We start from the raw sequence: 17,298 nt of genomic DNA, 5'->3' as shown, positions 1-17,298 counted from the left end.
TTAGGGTAGAGAAAATGTGGTAGTTTCTGTGAGGCCCAGAAGCAAATGCATCACGGACCAGTACCGGTCCCCGGACCAGTGGTTGGGGACCGCTGTTATAGATGATATTTGAAATGGTCCCTGAAAACAGCAGAGCTTCTGTAACTCTGACAAAATATATAGACCAAATTCAAATGTCAACTGTGGAGGACGCAGGTCCGTAATATACAATATAAGACAAATAGTGAAGGAAGAAGTATGGCCCCCAGTCCTTAGCTTTCTGGAAATGTGCCCCCCAAAACAATTTAGTTGAATATCCCTGCTTCAAGGGCTAAGGGTGTAAAAGGGTTACATAAGAGCTTTGTTAATGCGTGCTGAATGTTTCCTTTGAGGGAATTGTGTTGCACTACTGGCACATCACCGCTTGTGATCTCACCTGTGATCTGTCAAAACAGCAACTTTTTTGATGGTTTTGGTTTAACCATTTCAGTTGCAGCAACACAATATTGTGCACACAAACAGCAATGGTCTCTGCACCTATAGTAAATAAGTGCAGAATGCAGCATTAGAGTAAAGAACACTCAGTCAATAATATAAACCAGGAATCAGGAAAATTAAAATACCAGCAGCCGTATACAGAGATGACGTCAATTTAAAAATTAAATAATGGCCGTATAAATGCAAAAAAATTTAAAAATATTACAATAACAATAAAAATAAAAAGCAACGATGGGAATAAAAATATAACAGTAAAATAAGAATATAACAAGAGAAACTAGGCAGTAGTGACCATGTTATGAAAAAGTATTGCACTGTTATTGTTTTGCATCCCTTGTCATCAGAGTACCTCCCGCCCCCCGCCCCAGAGAGGAGTTGTAAAGTCTAATGGTGTGTGGGACAAAGGAGTTTTTGAGTCTATTAGTCCTGCACTTGGGATGTAGCAGTCTAACACTGAACAGGCTCCTCTGGCTACTGATAACTGTATAAAGAGGGGGACTGGCATCAACCAGGATGCTCACTAGTTTGTCCACAGTCCTCTTCTCTGCCACTGTCACCAATGAGTCCAGTTTTATTCCGATTGTAGAACCGGCCCGCCTGATCAGTTTCTCCAGTCTGGAGCTGACCTTCTTAGATGTACATACATATATATATATATATATATATATATATATATATATATATATACTGTATATATGTACATCTAAGAAGTATATACAGTATATATATACTGTATATACATATGTGCTACATACATACATATATATATATATATATATATATATATATGCAGCACCAAAATACGTACAAGCACAGGAATCGCTGCTCATTCAAAACGTAGTGAAGCTACTGCCAAGCGACAGGGAAATGTAGTTAAGCTATGTGACTTCACTACATGTTGCTTGTTACTGCCCGTGTATATGCCCACTGCAATGTCAAACATGGGATTGCAGCATGCAGCCATTCAGAGAAAGGCAAGCGCCTCACTTTGACCAGCAGCAAAATTATTCAACTCATGGAATCACCAGCAACCATTTGACAAGCATCAATAGCCGTCCAATCTAGATGCATTAAGCAAAGACAGGTTCAATTTTATTGATTTGGGCTTCATGTTGTTAAAAATGGAATGAGTTGCATGCTGGCTTTGGGCTCTTTAATCAAATTCATCACGAATGCTCAGTATTTGAGAAGTGTTCCAACAAATCAGTTCAAACCACATGCTTAAAAATATGCCACACATATCCATGTCCATTTTTTTTCTTTTTACAAAACACATTATTTCAAATTCAGAAATCAATCTTACATTCTGGACATATATTTGTACATATGAATCGAAATGGACGGTGATGGGGATGGTACAATTTGGAAGATTAACCTTTCGGTTCTTTCCGCACATTTCAAAGACAGGCCATTAATTTGCTGCCATCTCCATGCTTGAGATGCACGAGCTAGAGAAAAGATTTACCCCCTCAGGGTCTCCACTTTCCAAATGCCTCCACCTCGCGCATACCAAACACAAGGCTTTCTGTTAAATGTCAAGTAAAGCTCAAGATATGAGATTACGCCATTGGGGGGTTCTTTTTCAATTCTAAATTAAAAGCTCCTTCCACAGAAAACCACACATGTGTAATTAGCAACTGGATGAGCATTTAAAATGCCTTTTTTGGTTTTAAACTGAGTGGAAGAATTTCTTGTTCAAAATATGAAAATATCAGACGAGTAATATACAATTTTTGTAAAGATATAGACATGCACTAACTTAAACCCATGACAGTGAAAGGAGAGGAGCATGAAAAAGCTGTTCTGTGTTAATGTTTCTGTGGCAACAGGCCAAAAGGAGTCCTGCGGGCTCAATGCTGAGGCTATTTTAATCTTTTATATTAATCTGAAGTCATAGGAACAGAGCTCCGCATTTATGAAATACATACAATTAGAACAAAAAGATGTATCATGTATTTAATTCATTAAAATGGTGGCGACTTGTCCAGGGTGTACCCTGCCCTCCGCCCGATTGTAGCTGGGATAGGCGCCAGCGCCCCCCGCGACCCCGAAAGGGAATAAGCGGTAGAAAATGGATGGATGGATGGGTTGGCTCAAGTCATGTGGTAACAACGATGTACTGAATCAGTGACGTCACTATAACAGTATAGATGTTTTATCAAAGCAGGCCATAGAATGGAGCATTTTTCTACTTTAACTGTGATGACCCGATTATCCCGTGCAGTGGTGAATCATGAGACCAGCTTGAGAAACTCAGATCCTGTCCAGACCAGTATGGTAAAAATACGCATAAGGCTGTGTTACTCAGATCCTTTAGCAATGACTTCCACATTATGATGATCCCATTTCATTTCGATTTTACTTTACTGTTACATTGTGCTACACAATACACTTTTAGCAAAAGGCATGCATAAAAAATAAGCTTTTGCTAAGTAAGCAACAAGATAACACAGGAGAGCAGATGCAGCATTATGGCACAGTTCTGTATAAGGGACATAATGGGAAACTTGGCAAAGTAAGAACTGAATTGGACGTGTGTGTGATCACCTTGGGTCTTGTGTTGAGAGTGTGTGATTACCGAAATGATATACAGGTAAAATAAACATAAAAGTTACAATAAATATAAAAAGCATAATGATTTACTCAAACAACATGTCACAGTGGTCAGGTGACCCTTCCGAAGAAGACTGAAGATGACAGTTGACTGAAAATGACTGAAGACGGACAGGTACAAATGCCATCCAGTATACTGAAAATATTGTCTGACTAAAAGAAAAATTGAAAATTACATACAGATTTTCAAAAATAATCTGTGAAAAACGAAGTGAGACAACATAATTCTAAAGCATAATTAAGCAAAGGCGCTGGAATACAATGGATGTAGTGATACATCCACAACTTGATAAAAATACACATGGATATAACTTTGGTTAGTATGATACATCTCTTTAAGGCAAAGTAAAAGCTGTTAGATATGACATCTGACATGTTATTACAAGACCAGTGAGATTGTTCTAGTGATGCATTGTAAATACAATCTCTTCAGTACAGCTAAAACATATTTTTGTTCATTTTCTACCACTTATCCTGTTCAAAATCAAGAGTGAGCGGGATCATATCCCAGCAGACTTCAGGCAGGAGGTGAGATATTTTGGTCATGTTTAAATCTAAATTTAGGGAGGTGATGCTCAAGTTAATCCTTTACACTAGTCCTTTAATCTTAAAAGACGCATTGTGGAAGTACGAGACTATACAGACAAGGCAGCACATTAATGCAGATGCAAAAAGCACTGTGTTATTTGTGCATGTATGGCCCAGAGTGAAAAACATCAATTCAAAATAAAAATAATGATATGACCAGTTATGGTTAAGCACGCATCACTGATGAGGCTTTTGCCATGCTCGTGTCACAAGCTGCCTGCAGCTGATGACTAAACGAGCTGAGCGCAAACTACACAACACTGGACATCCAGCTCTAATAGTGCTTCTAAGACAGTACAAAACAAAAAAGGAAGACTATTAGCAACTTGCCCGAATGTTCATAATTCTAATGTATCAAGACAATGTCTTGGCAGTGTATTTACAGTCATTTTCAGTAACATGAGTAAAGTGGAGAGCGCAGCCCCCTGAAGGCGTCTTCATCCTGCCCGCTGGCTTCCTCGCCATGAAACAGCATGGACTCTGGCAGAACCACACCCTCTAGTGGATCTGGCTGGCAGAACTCCACTATGAATTCCTCCTCAGAGTCCAACAGAAGTCTTGACCATGCACGCATGTCAAGTTGGCCAGCAGTGCCTCCATACTCCTCTGGCAGGACTGAGCGGGGAATGTTTTGGTGCAGGGAGCGCAGGTCTGAGCTGTGAAGCATGTACTGTACAAAAAAAAAAGAGAACATTAGCTACGTCATTACTCAAATTCATAATGTTAATGAATACTCAGTAACTCCTCTCAAAGGATTTGAGTAAATACAGCTTAGTCTTTCATTTTTACAGAAAATGAAAATTGTTTTATAACACAAGGTTGAAGATTAAAAAAAAGCTAAATATGTATTAAAATGTTTTTTAACTAAAAGAAACTGAAATAATAGTTACCCTATCTGCCATCTTCTCTTTCAGGAAAGGTTTGATTACAGCAAAAATGCCTTTGAAAATCCGAGGTTCATTAATTATGTTAACAGCCTTTATTCTGATTGGAAACCCATCCTTTGAATTAGAACAAAAGCTGTTTTCAGAGCAGGCAAAGCTGTTATGTGTCCGACACGTGACATGATTCGTGTGCTAGTATGAATATCAAAATGGAGATTTCTGACCTGAAGTATGCTCACAACCTTTTTGGCAAGGAATGGGCCTGGATTTGAAGCCTGTGACATTCCCACTCCAGTGTAGTCAGCCAGGATAACGATACCGTTAACTTGCGTTTCTTCTGGCTGGATCAGTTTCTCCAGTGTCAGATAAAGGGCCCTCACATTGTCAACAAATGGGTAGTCATTTGGTTTCCATTTTCCTGTGCAAGAAAAAAACAGTTGTACTGAAAGTTAATCAAAGGCTGGAAGACAGTATACAACATTAGGAACTGTAATGAACACAAACGGTTTGCAATTAGTTCTCGAATTGGAGTGATAACTAGGACTTGGTAAAATAATCAAGTCGATCGATTATGTAATCTTTTCAATTTTGCAACATTGATTCAAAACAGGCATTATTTTAATGATCACAGCAGAATAAATGACATCAGGCGTACTCGGGAATTAAATTAGATTACTTCTATAGCCCCCTTTCACAGCATTGTCGTCAAGTGTGCCAGAAAAAAACACATTTTCAGCCTTTACAATAAAATCGCTCTGAATTCGTGAACAAAACAAGAGTCCTAGAAGAATAGCTTACATATTTACAGTTGGATTATTTTGCATTTGAAGAAACAATACCTTAATGCAGTGGCTCTCAAATAGGGGGACGCGTACCCCTGGGGGTACTTGAAGGTATGCCAAGGGGTACGTGAGATTTTTTTAAAAAATATTCTAAAAATAGCAAAAATTCAAAAATAATGTATAAATATATTTATTGAATAATACTTCAACAAAATATGAATGTAGGTTCATAAAATGTGAAAAAAAATGCAACAATTCATGCAATATTCAGTGTTGACAGGTAGATTTTTGGTGGACATGTTCCATAAATATTGATGTTAAAGATTTTTTTGTGAAGAAATATTTAGAATTAAGTTCATGAGTCCAGATGGATCTCTATTACAATCCCCCAAAGAGGGCACTTTAAGTTGATGATTACTTCTATGTGTAGAAATCTTCATATATAATTGAATCACTTGTTTATTTTTCAACAAGATTTTAGTTATTTATATATCTTTTTTTCCAAATAGTTCAAGAAAGACCACTACAAATGAGCAATATTTTTGCACTGTTATACAATTTAATAAATCAGAAACTGATGACATAGTGCTGTATTTTACTTCTGTATCTCTGTTTTTCAACCAAAAATGCTTTGCTCTGATTAGGGGGTACGTGAATTAAAAAAATTTTCACAGGGGGTACATCCATACTTGCCAACCCTCCCGAATTTTCCGGGAGACACCGGAAAATCTCCCGGTTTTCAGCCGGAGCAGGAGGCCATCCTTAGAGAAGAGACGGGAGGACAACAGGGTGACAAGAACTAAATCATCCAGACTAGAGATCAATTGTATTATTATGTTTACCTTACCTAAAAATAAATATATTTATTCATTAAAAAAAAAAATACTATATTTAGCTAAAAACATCAAAATTGTATTTTTATTTGTATTTTTTCTGACTCCTTATTACATCCAGCCATATAATTATACATTACATTAAATATATTAGAAGTAATTAATTTCAAATGATCATAATAATTAATTTAAAATGACCATATTTAGTTATTAAAATAATTGCTTGTTTATCAAAAACTTTAGCATTTTATTCATTACATTTTGAAGCTCTCAGAAGCCAAGTTATGTTATATTCCTTAAGAATTATTTATGCAAGTTTGAAGTATCAATTATCTAAACACATTTTTGTTTGCATATTTTCAGTATATATATATATATATATATATATATATATATAGTCAAGAAAAAAAGTATTTGAACACCCTGCTATGTTGCAAGTTCTCCCAATTAAAAATCATGGAGGGGTCTGAAATTTTCACGGTAGGTGCATGTCCACTGTATGAGAGATAACCTAAAAAGAAAAATCCAGAAATCACAATCTATGATTTTTTAACAATTTATTTGTGTCATACAGCTGAAAATAAGTATTTAACGCCTGTCTATCAGCTAGAATTCTGACCCTCAAAGACCTGTTAGTCCGCCTTTAAAAGTCCTCCTCCACTCCACTGTAATATCCTGAATCAGATGCACCTGTGTGAGGTCGTTAGCTGCATAAAGACACCTGTCCACCACATACAATCAGTAAGACCCAAACATTCAGCATGGCTAAGAGTAAAGAGCTGTCCAAAGGCACCAGAGAGAAAATTGTACAACTCCACAAGGATGGAAAGGGCTACGGAGAAATTGCCAAACAGCTTGGTGAAAAAAGGTCCACTGTTGAAGCAATCATTAGAAAATGGAAGAAGCTAAACATGACGGTCAATCTTAATCGGAGAGGAGCCCCATGCAAGATATCACCTTGTGGGGTCTCAATAATGCTAAGAAAGGTAAGGAATCAGCCCAGGGCTACACGGCAGGACTTGGTCAATGACCTGAAAAGAGCTGGGACCACTGTTTCCATGGTGACTGTTGGTAATACACTAAGACGTCATGGTTTGAAACCATGCATGGCACGGAAGGTTCCCCTGCTTAAACCAGCACATGTTAAGGCCCGTCTTAAGTTTGCCAATGACCATTTGGATCATCCAGAGGAGTCATGGGAGAAACAAAAGCTACTCTAACAAATATTATGTTGGTGTTTAAATATTTATTTTCAGCTGTATCACACGAATAAATTGTTAAAAAATCATAGGTTTTGATTTCTGGATTTTTTCTTTTTAGGTTATCTCTCATACAGTGGACATGCACCCACCGTGAACATTTCAGACCCCTCCATGATTTCTAGGTGGGAAAACTTGCAAAATAGCAGGGTGTTCAAATACTTATTTTCTTCACTGTATATATATATATATATATATATATATATATATATATATGAAATACTTGACTTGGTAAATTCAAGCTGTAAATATACTCCTCCCCTCTTAACCACGCCCCCTCGCCAGCCACGCCCCCGCCCACTCCTAACCACGCCCCCCATGTCCCAGCCTCCTGAAATCGGAGGTCTAGAGGTTGGCAAGTAGAGAAACATCACTGAAAAAAGGTTGACAACCACTGCCTTAATGCAATTTAGAGTGATAGAATGTTGCAAAACATGTACACTTTCACTTGCAATTCCTCCTTTTTTGCACTTTTCAGAAAGTTTAAACCAGGGGTGTCAAACTAATTTTAGATTGGGAGCCACATGGAGAAAAATCTACTCCCAAGTGGTAAAATCATAGCACGATAACTTAAAAAAAAAGAGAAAACTTCAGATTGTTTTCTTTTTAAAAAAAATATAACAAACACATTCTGAAAATGTACATACCCTATTTCCATATGAGTTGGGAAATTGTGTTTGATGTAAATATAATCGGAATACAATGATTTGCAAATCCTCTTCAACCGATATTCAATTGAATGCACTACAAAGACAAGATATTTTATATTCAAACTCCTAAACATTTTTTTTGCAAATAATAATTAACTTAGAATTTCATGGCTGCAACACTTGCCAAATTAGTTGGGAAAGGGCATGTTCACCACTGTGTTACATCACCTTTTCTTTTAACAACACTAAATAAACGTTTGGGAACTGAGAAAACTAATTGTCAAAGCTTTGAAAGTGGAATTCTTGCCCATTGTTGTTTTATGTAGACCTTCAGTCGTTCAACAGTCTGGGGTCTCTGCTGTCGTATTTTACGCTTCATAATGCACCAAACATTTTCGATGGGAGACATGTCTAGACTGTAGGCGGGCCAGGAAAGTACCCGCACTCTTTTTTTACGAAGCCACGGTGTTGTAACACGTGCTGAATGTGGCTTGGCATTGTCTCGCTGAAATAAGCAGGGGCGTACATGAAAAAGACGGCGCTTAAATGGCAGCATATGTTGTTCCAAAACCTGTATGTACCTTTCAGCATTAATGGTGCTTTCACAGATGTGTAAGTTACCCATGCCTTGGGCACTAATGCACCCCCATACCATCACAGTCGGATGGTTTGCTTCCCCTTTGGTCCGGATGACACGATGTCGAATATTTCCAAAAACAATTTAAAATGTGAACTCGTCAGACCACAGAACACTTTGCATCAGTCCATCTTAGATGATCCCGGGCCCAGAGAAGCCGGCGGCATTTCTGGATGTTGCTGATAAAAGGCTTTCGCTTTGCATAGTAGAGCTTTAACTTGCACTTACAGATGAAGCGACGAACTGTATTTAGTGACAGTGGTTTTCTGCAGTGTTCCTGAGCCCATGGGGTGATATCCTTTAGAGATTGATGTTGGTTTTTGATACAGTGCTGTCTGAGGGATCGAAGGACACGGTCATTCAATGTTGGTTTCTGGCCATGCCGCTTACATGAAGTGATTTCTCCAGATTTTCCGAACCTTTTGATGATATTATGGACCGTAGATGTTGAAATCCCTAAATTTCTTGCAATTGCACTTTGATAAACGTTGTTCTTAAACTGTTTGACTATTTGCTCATGCAGTTGTGGACAAAGGGGTGTACCTCGCCCCATCCTTTCTTGTGAAAGACTGAGCATTTTTTGGGAAGCTGTTTTTATACCCAATCTTGACAACCACCTGTTCTCAATTAACCTGCACAACTGTGGGATGTTCCAAATAAGTGTTGGATGAACATTCCTCCACTTTATCAGTATTTTATTGCCACCTTTCCCAACTTCTTTGTCACGTGTTGCTGGCATCAAATTCTAAAGTTAATAATGATTTGCAAAAAAAAAAAATGTTTATCAGTTTGAACATCAAATATGTTGTCTTTGTAGCATATTCTACTGAATATGGGTTGAAAATTATTTGCAAATCATTGTATTCCGTTTATATTTATATCCAACACAATTTCCCAACTCATATGGAAACAGGGTTTGTAATAATTCATGGTGGTGACAACATGTGGACATTTTTGTCCACAGAGCGCTTGAAGGCTGCTTCAAAATCATCTATGAGTGTCTCAAGCCAAAGTGGCCCCACCACACAAGCTATGAGCTCATCATTCTCTAATGCAAGCGCTTAGGCCACAGGTGTCAAACTCAAGGCAAATGAGCCAAAACTGGCCCGTGACATTTTAACTGGGCCGCAAACACCTGGAAATTATATATGTCAATAAAGTACTTAATATTTTTTCACCAAATGTATTTTTTTTTTCATTGTGACAGAAAAAATATATATGTACTGTACTGTTTGAAATTGCATGCCTTTAAACTTTAATAGTATCCATTATTTCAACAAATATTACAGTATATTATCATACTTTCCAAAAATGTTTTGTTTAAATAAAAATAAATACTTAAATATCTGCTTGACTTAGGATTTTACAGCAAACAACCCATCAAATTAATAAAAATGACAATATATTTTACGGTGTTCTTTTAGTTAAAAAGTACCAATGATTGTCACACACACACTAGGTGTGGTGACATTAACCTTTGCATTAGACCCATCCCCTTGTCCACCCTTGGGGGCAGTGACCAGCATCGGTGGCAACGCCCAGGAATTTATAGCATAAATTGAAAAAAACTACCATTTTTTTGTGTTAAAGTTCTGATGCACAGTCAATATTGTAACACCTCTGCCGCAATATGAGCCAGGAAAACCCTGGATTTATAAATAATAATTTCCTAATTCACTGAAATTAATTGATTGCGGTCAACAGCGATAAATGGACGACAAATGTAGGAACAAAAAACACAAACCTGGCCGGAGGCAGAGGATGTACCTCCCATTGGGGTCAGGTCGAGGCAGGACTGTGAGGAATCCCAAGTCCAGTACATGCTTTACCATAGATGGCTTCAGGTCCTGGAACACCTCTGGCCAAGCTTTATGTCCTGCGTGGTAATTGACTAACAGCTGCAGGGCTCTGTCGTAGTCAAACTTTCTGGCCCGAAGGAAGCGCAGAAGGAAGGCATCATCCAGCCTTGTCCTGAGATTGGGCTGCTCCTGCACATTCAAGTGAGAAGAAAAAAAAAAAGGCAACTGACAATAAGACTATGCTCACCATTAGTGCTGTGCGAAATATAGATTTCCACGATATATTGCGGGTTTGTCCCTGTGCGATATAGAAAATGACTATATCGTGATATTCGAGTAAACGTTCTCACACAGTTGCTTTTAGCTGCGGGCATTACACTACAGGCTCTCCTCGCTCTTTCCTGTCTTTTCTTCTCACAGACAGAACATGCACCTTACACACGTCACATATTGTCACGTTATACGTCACATACGTATGCACCCTCGCGGAGCAGAGAGGTAGCAGCATGGCTAACGTTAGATGTGATGCTAGCAGAGCAATGCGAGTGGTAATACGAGAGAAAGAAGGTGCGAATGAAGGAAGAATGAATTCCCAAGAAAAACAGCAGGGGGTCCATCGTCTGGCGGTGGTTTGGCTTCAAGTGGGAATATGTAGAAGAGACAACCGTAATAGGTCAAGCATGCGGCACAAGCGTTGCTATAAAAAGTAACATTACTGCTAATATGTAGCATCATTTGAAAAGTCACCTGCTACAGAATGAAGAGTGATTACTTAGCATGTCAACATCTCCGTTCGGTGCCACACGCCCACACCATCAAAATGCTGAGGCAAACATTTCCACATCAACACCGTATGAAAAAAATAGAATTTAATAACGTCCGTAGTAACCCACCACATAGTGAAGGAAAAACACTATTTGATTTCCTATTATGCAGCTCATTTTTATTTGACTCTTAAAATGTCTCTGAAAATCTTGCACTTTCTGTTTTGGAAATGACATGAACGTTTGTGCCACTGCTTAATAACTGTTTAATAAATACTGTTCTGGTCAATTGACTTAGTTGTGATTTCCCTCTCTACATGAAAGTTTAAAAGTAGCTTACATTAAAGGCCTACTAAAACCCACTACTACCGACCGCGCAGTCTGATAGTTTATGTATTATGAGAAATATTAACATTGCAACACATGCCAATACAGCCGGTTTAGTGTACTAAATTGCAACTTTAAATTTCCCGCAAGTTTCTTGTTGAAAACGTCGCGGAATGATGACGCGTGCGCGTGACGTCACGGACTGTCAGGAAATATTAGCTCAGCACCAGTTACGGCTAAAAGTCGTCTCTTTTCATCGCATAATTACACAGTAATTTGGACATCTGTGTTGCTGAATCTTTTGCAATTTGTTCAATTAATAATGGAGACTATAAAGAACAATGCTGTTGGTGGAAAGTGGTGTATTGCAGCTGTCTTTAGCACCGAGACACAGCCGTGTTTCTTTGTTTTTAACACAGAGCAGTCAAGCGAACATGTTTCTCTACGTCGACCAGCATGTTTTTGGATGGGAAAATTGTGATATATATCTTACCGGAGACATCATTGGATTATTCGTCCTCCTGCAGTAGCTGTTTAAAAGGCAGCTGTGAGCTTGGCTCCTCGGCTTTTCTCTGAGTCACTGTGTGTTCACCGCAGCCATCCGACCTCGAGGTATGTCTTTACAATCTCACTAAAACATTATTAAAACAATAAGCTGATAAGGGATCTTCCAGAATTATCCTAGTAAATCTGTCTAATTACATCTGAAACGCTCACACTGCGCCGCCCGGACCCGTCGCTTTTTATTTTATTTAATTTTTTATTCTACTCCTTCGCTATCAATATCATCATCCACAAATCTTTCATCCTCGCTCAGATTAATGGGGAAATTGTCGTTTTCTCGGTCCGAATAGCTCTTGCTGCTGGAGGCTCCCATTAAAAACAATGTGAGGATGTGAGGAGCCCTCACACCCTTGTGACGTCATTGTCTGTGACTTCCGGTAAAGGTAAGGCTTTTTTATCAGCACCAAAAGTTGCAAACTTTATCGGCGATGTTCTCTACTAAATCCTTTCAGCAAAAATATGGCAATATCGCAAAATGATCAAGTATGACACATAGAATGGACCTGCTATCCCCGTTGAAATAAGAAAATCTCAGTTCAGTAGGCCTTTAAATACCTACTGAAATTAGATTTTGAAGGCCTACCGAAATGAGATGTTCTTATTTAAACGGGGATAGCAGGTCCATTCTATGTGTCATACTTGATCATTTCCCGATATTGCCATATTTTTGCTGAAAGGATTTAGTAGAGAACATCCACGATAAAGTTTGCAACTTTCGGTGCTAAGACAAAAGTCCTGCCTCTACCGCAGGGGTGCCCATTACGTCGATCGCGAGCTACCAGTCGACAGCGGGGGGTGTGTCAGTCGATCTCCAGCCAGGCTTTTAAAAAAAATAGACCTAAAAATTTGTGATCATCAATCTTCACCAAGACGTCACTTAAATGACATTCACGGTACCGGAGGGTCTTGTTAGATGACGCTGGCTGCTGCAAGATCATTATTATGAAAATATGACCGAGAGGAAGGCGAGAAACACTTTCTATTTCACATTTCCTATCTTCACAATAAAAGCCCTGCTTCATGCTGCCTGCGCTAACTAAATACAGAGTCTCGGAAAACTGGCGTGCACAAGCGATCCCTCAGAAAGCTGGCGTGCATATCACTTGTGCACGCCAGCTTTCCGAGACTCTTATTTTGTTAGCGCAGGCAGCATGAAGCAGGGCTTTTATTGTGAAGATAGGAAATGTGCAGTCGGCCTTTAGAGTTTTGACGGAAGGGACGGCGCGAAAGTCTGTTGAAATAAAAAGTGTTTCTCGCCTTCCTCTCTGTCATTTTTTCATAATAATGAACCGGCAGCAGCCAGCGTCATCTCACAAAACCCTCGGGTGCCGTGAATGTCAATCAAGCAAGCTACGGAATTTGCCGCCAATGTTTTTCTTGTAAAGTGTATGGAAGCTGGATGAATTAGATGCCAAAAACCAACCACTTTCATGTGGTATTGTACAGAAAGGACAACTTTTTTTCTCCTCCATTTGAAAATGTGGGCGTTATCATCATTACTGTCTGATTCCAATCAATGCAAGTCATCAGAATCAGGTAATACACCAACTTATATTCTTGTCTTTGTCAAAGAAAGACATCTATATGTGTTACACATGCTTGTATTATCATTAAACACATTTAACTTGTTTACAAAAATGTCTCTTTCATAAATAAATAAATATAAATGATATATATAAATGAGGTAGATCCCCTCGAGTTGGTCAATTGAAAAGTAGCTCGATTGCAGAAAAAGTGTGGGCACCCCTGCTCTACCGGAAGTCGCAGACGATGACGTCACCCGTGTGATGGTTCCTCACATATTCACATTGTTTTTAATGGGAGCCTCCAACAAAAAGTGCTATTCGGACCGAGAAAACGACAATTTCCCCATTCATTTGAGCGAGGATGAAAGATTCGTGTTTGAGGATATTGATAGCGACGGACTAGAAAAAAAAAGAAATAAAATAAAGTAAAAAAAAAAAAAAACGCGATTGCATTGGGACGGATTCCGATGTTTTTAGACACATTCACTAGGTTAATTCTGGGAAATCCCTTATCTTTCTCTTGTGTTGCTGGTGTTTTAGTGAGTTAAATAGTACCTGATAGTCGGAAGGGTGTCTCCACGGGTGTCTTGACGCGCAGTGTCTCAGGGGAGTTGACGGCAGCTATGGACGGCACAAGCTCATCTTTTCTCCGGTAAGAACTGACTTTTTAACAACAATTTTCTCACCGAAACCTGCTGGTTGACATTTGGTAGGGATCCATGTTAGCTTGACCGCGCTCTGATCCATAGGAAAGTTTCACCTCCGGGAATTTTAAACAAGGAATCACCGTGTTTTTGTGTGATTAAAGGCACATCTTTCTACTGTGACTTCTCCAATAGTATTTGAACAAATTTCAAAAGATTCAGCAACACAGATGTCCAAAATACCGTATAATTATGCCGTTAAAGCAGACGACTTTTAGCTGTGTGTGTGCGCAGCGCTCATACTTCCTAAGAACCCCTGACGTCTTGCGTACACGTCATCATTACACGACGTTTCGAAGACGAAACTCCCGGGAAATTTAAAATTGTAATTTAGTCAACTAAAAAGGCCGTATTGGCATGTGTTGCAATGATAATATTTCATCATTGATATATAAACTATCAGAATGCGTGGTGGGTAGTAGTGGGTTTCAGTAGGCCTTTAATGCAGTATGAAGAATAATGTTTTAATGTAGACACATAGAATCATCATACTGCTGTGATTAAATGTATCAAGTTTTAATTCAAGTCCAAGGCAAAATATCGGATACATATCGTGTATCACGATATGGCCTAAAAACAGAGATATTTAAAAAAAAGGCCATATCGCCCAGCCCTACTCACCATTAAAAAAGACATGTGGCTGCTGTATTTATTTTGATGATGAATTCTATCAAACCAAGCTTGTTTTTTTTACACAGACAAATTTAAATGAAAACCTTTTGTATCATGTCTCGTAGTGCTTGAACATCCCGTAGACGCCATTCTGGTTTCTCCTGGAGCTCCTCTCGTGCCTTGGCCACCAATTCGGGACTAAGGGTGCAGGTGTAAACAGCTGGTGGGGGTCCAGGGAACCACTTTGGTTCTGCAGCTGCTGTCGGGTTGACTGAACCAGACCTGAGGCCGATGGACTCAGCCATTGACGGACTGGATGAACCAGTTTGGAAAAGCGACATCCAAGAAAGAATAAAGCAGGTCACTGTCTCAATGACGTCAACACCCTTTAAAAACATCAAATGCAACGACTTCACTTACGCCGTGATAAGGGACTTTTCTTCAAAACGACAGGGTCACTGTTGGATCAAACACTCACTCCACATAGCTCATTTGAACATGAAGCCTAAAATGAGACGCAGCGACAACGCTGAACTCGAAATAAGGTTTCCTCTTAAAATTGCATTCGACTTAACGGACATGTGTGGTCATTATGAGAACACATGAAGCCAATTAAATGGCGTCAATGTCCGCCACTGCAATCCATGGACATTAAAACAACAAATGAACTGTCAACTACTCGTATGATCATTTCCGGGTTGGAATGTAGCGAGCTGTCATTGGCTAATCGCTATCACGTGTGCAACTACGGAAGCCTCTTGTATTTTGCCGCAGTCCTTTCCAAGTATATTAACACAGGTATATTATTACTGCAGAATCGTTGTAAACCACGGGTGTCCAAACTTTTTCCATTGAGGGCTGCGCACGGAAAAAATTAAAGCATGCGGTTGCCATTTTGATATATTTCATTTTCAAACCATAACAAAATATACGGATTTTTTCCCCCTTAAGGGCTCCCAGGGACCATAAAAGGTCCAACTCATCAAAATGTTAAAATCAAGTGAAATTATCAATATTTTTATTTATTTAATGCAGGAGTCACCAACGTGGTGCCCGCGGGCCCGTAATGACCAGATGAGTAGCCCGCTGGCCTGTTCTAAAAATAGCTGAAATAGCAGCACTTACCAGTGAGCTGCCTCTATTTTTTAAATTTTATTTATTTACTAGCAAGCTGGTCTCGCTTTGCTCGACATTTTTAATTCTCAGAGAGAGACAAAACTCAAATAGATTGTGAAAATCCAAGAAAATATTTTAAAGACCTGGTCTTCACTTGTTTAAATAAATTCATTTATTTTTTACTTAGCTCCTTATAACTTTCAGAAAGACAATTTTAGAGAAAAAATACAACCTTAAAAATGGTTTTAGGATTTTTAAATACATATACCTTTTTACCTTTTAAATTCCTTCCTCTTCTTTCCTGACAATTTAAATCAATGTTCAAGTTTTTTTATTTTTTTATTGTAAAGAATAATCTTTTTTTTTTTTTTTTTAGTCTTCATATTAGCTTCTTTTTTTCTGACGGAGAATATTTTAGAAATATTTCTTCAAACGTATTATGATTAAAATAAAATAAAAATATTCTGGCAAATCTAGAAAATCTGTAGAATCAAATTAAATCTTATTTCAAAGTCTTTTGAATGTATTTTACATTTTTTGTTCTGGAAAATCTAGAAGAAATAATGATTTTTTTTTTTTTTTTTAGAAATATAGCTTTGTCTAATTTGTTATATATTTAACCTATTTAAAACATGTCATCAAAAATATATATTTATTGTGAGAAATCATTAAAATGATCAGTGTTTCCACAAAGATAAATATCATTAATTATTAATAATAACAGTTAAAGGCAGGGGCGTCACTAGACCTAATACTGTACTGGGGCACACCTGGGGCACAAATAATTCATGTGAGCGTGCAAAGCGCGCAAGTAAAAACATTTTTAGCATTTATTTATCATAAAAGATACATAAATAGTGCTTTAAACTATGAAATCATATCAGATTATGTTGTATGGATCTTTGATTAACCACCTGAAATTAACTAATGCATTTGACCAACTTGTGCACTTTTTTTACTCCAGACTTCTAAACTGCTACTGGTAAAAGCAAAAAGGAAGAGCAATGAATCTTTTTGAAATATATATTGCAGTAATCATCTGCAAATTTAACATCTACAAAAGTAAAACAAAAAATAAAGCACCCCTACATCTCTGGATTATTTTATATTATTTAATTTCCATTTATGGCAATGTGGCCAATCCTATTTCAGATACACAAAAC

The 17,298-nt window shown here is 38.2% G+C and overlaps 1 protein-coding gene across 2 annotated transcripts; it reads right to left on the bottom strand.

Annotated features, from left to right (window-relative positions):
• Nucleotides 1–2,808: 2,808 nt before the first annotated feature.
• On the bottom strand, nt 2,809–15,745 carry ttpal (tocopherol (alpha) transfer protein-like). 2 transcript variants are annotated; one of them, XM_061904136.1, is made up of 6 exons: nt 15,440–15,744; nt 15,124–15,331; nt 10,468–10,711; nt 4,787–4,980; nt 4,569–4,679; nt 2,809–4,348 (listed from the first exon to the last, which is right to left on the bottom strand). In XM_061904136.1, exons 2-6 carry the CDS (start codon nt 15,322–15,324, stop codon nt 4,070–4,072), a joined length of 1,029 nt encoding a protein of 342 aa, XP_061760120.1. In that variant the 5' UTR covers nt 15,325–15,331; nt 15,440–15,744; the 3' UTR covers nt 2,809–4,069. The 2 variants fall into 2 exon arrangements, with proteins under 2 accessions (XP_061760120.1, XP_061760121.1); XM_061904137.1 differs by lacking the exon at nt 4,569–4,679 and having other exon boundaries at nt 15,440–15,745.
• Nucleotides 15,746–17,298: the final 1,553 nt, after the last annotated feature.

The sequence above is a fragment of the Nerophis ophidion genome, linkage group LG06 (genome assembly GCF_033978795.1).
Source record: "Nerophis ophidion isolate RoL-2023_Sa linkage group LG06, RoL_Noph_v1.0, whole genome shotgun sequence".
NCBI classification, from domain to species: Eukaryota; Metazoa; Chordata; class Actinopteri; order Syngnathiformes; family Syngnathidae; genus Nerophis; species Nerophis ophidion.
Note: the sequence above shows the minus strand (reverse complement) of the source record. Positions and strands in the feature narration are given on the sequence as shown.

Bases quoted from the DNA above. Each gene is read 5' to 3' on its own strand.
- ttpal (XM_061904136.1), bottom strand. From the start codon at position 15,324: ATGGCTGAGTCCATCGGCCTCAGGTCTGGTTCAGTCAACCCGACAGCA. The intron at 4,981-10,467 runs GTTTGTGTTTTT...TTTCTTGCACAG, and splicing joins CATCCTCTGCCTCCGGCCAG to GAAAATGGAAACCAAATGAC. The intron at 4,680-4,786 runs GTCAGAAATCTC...TCTAATTCAAAG, and splicing joins AGGTTGTGAGCATACTTCAG to GATGGGTTTCCAATCAGAAT.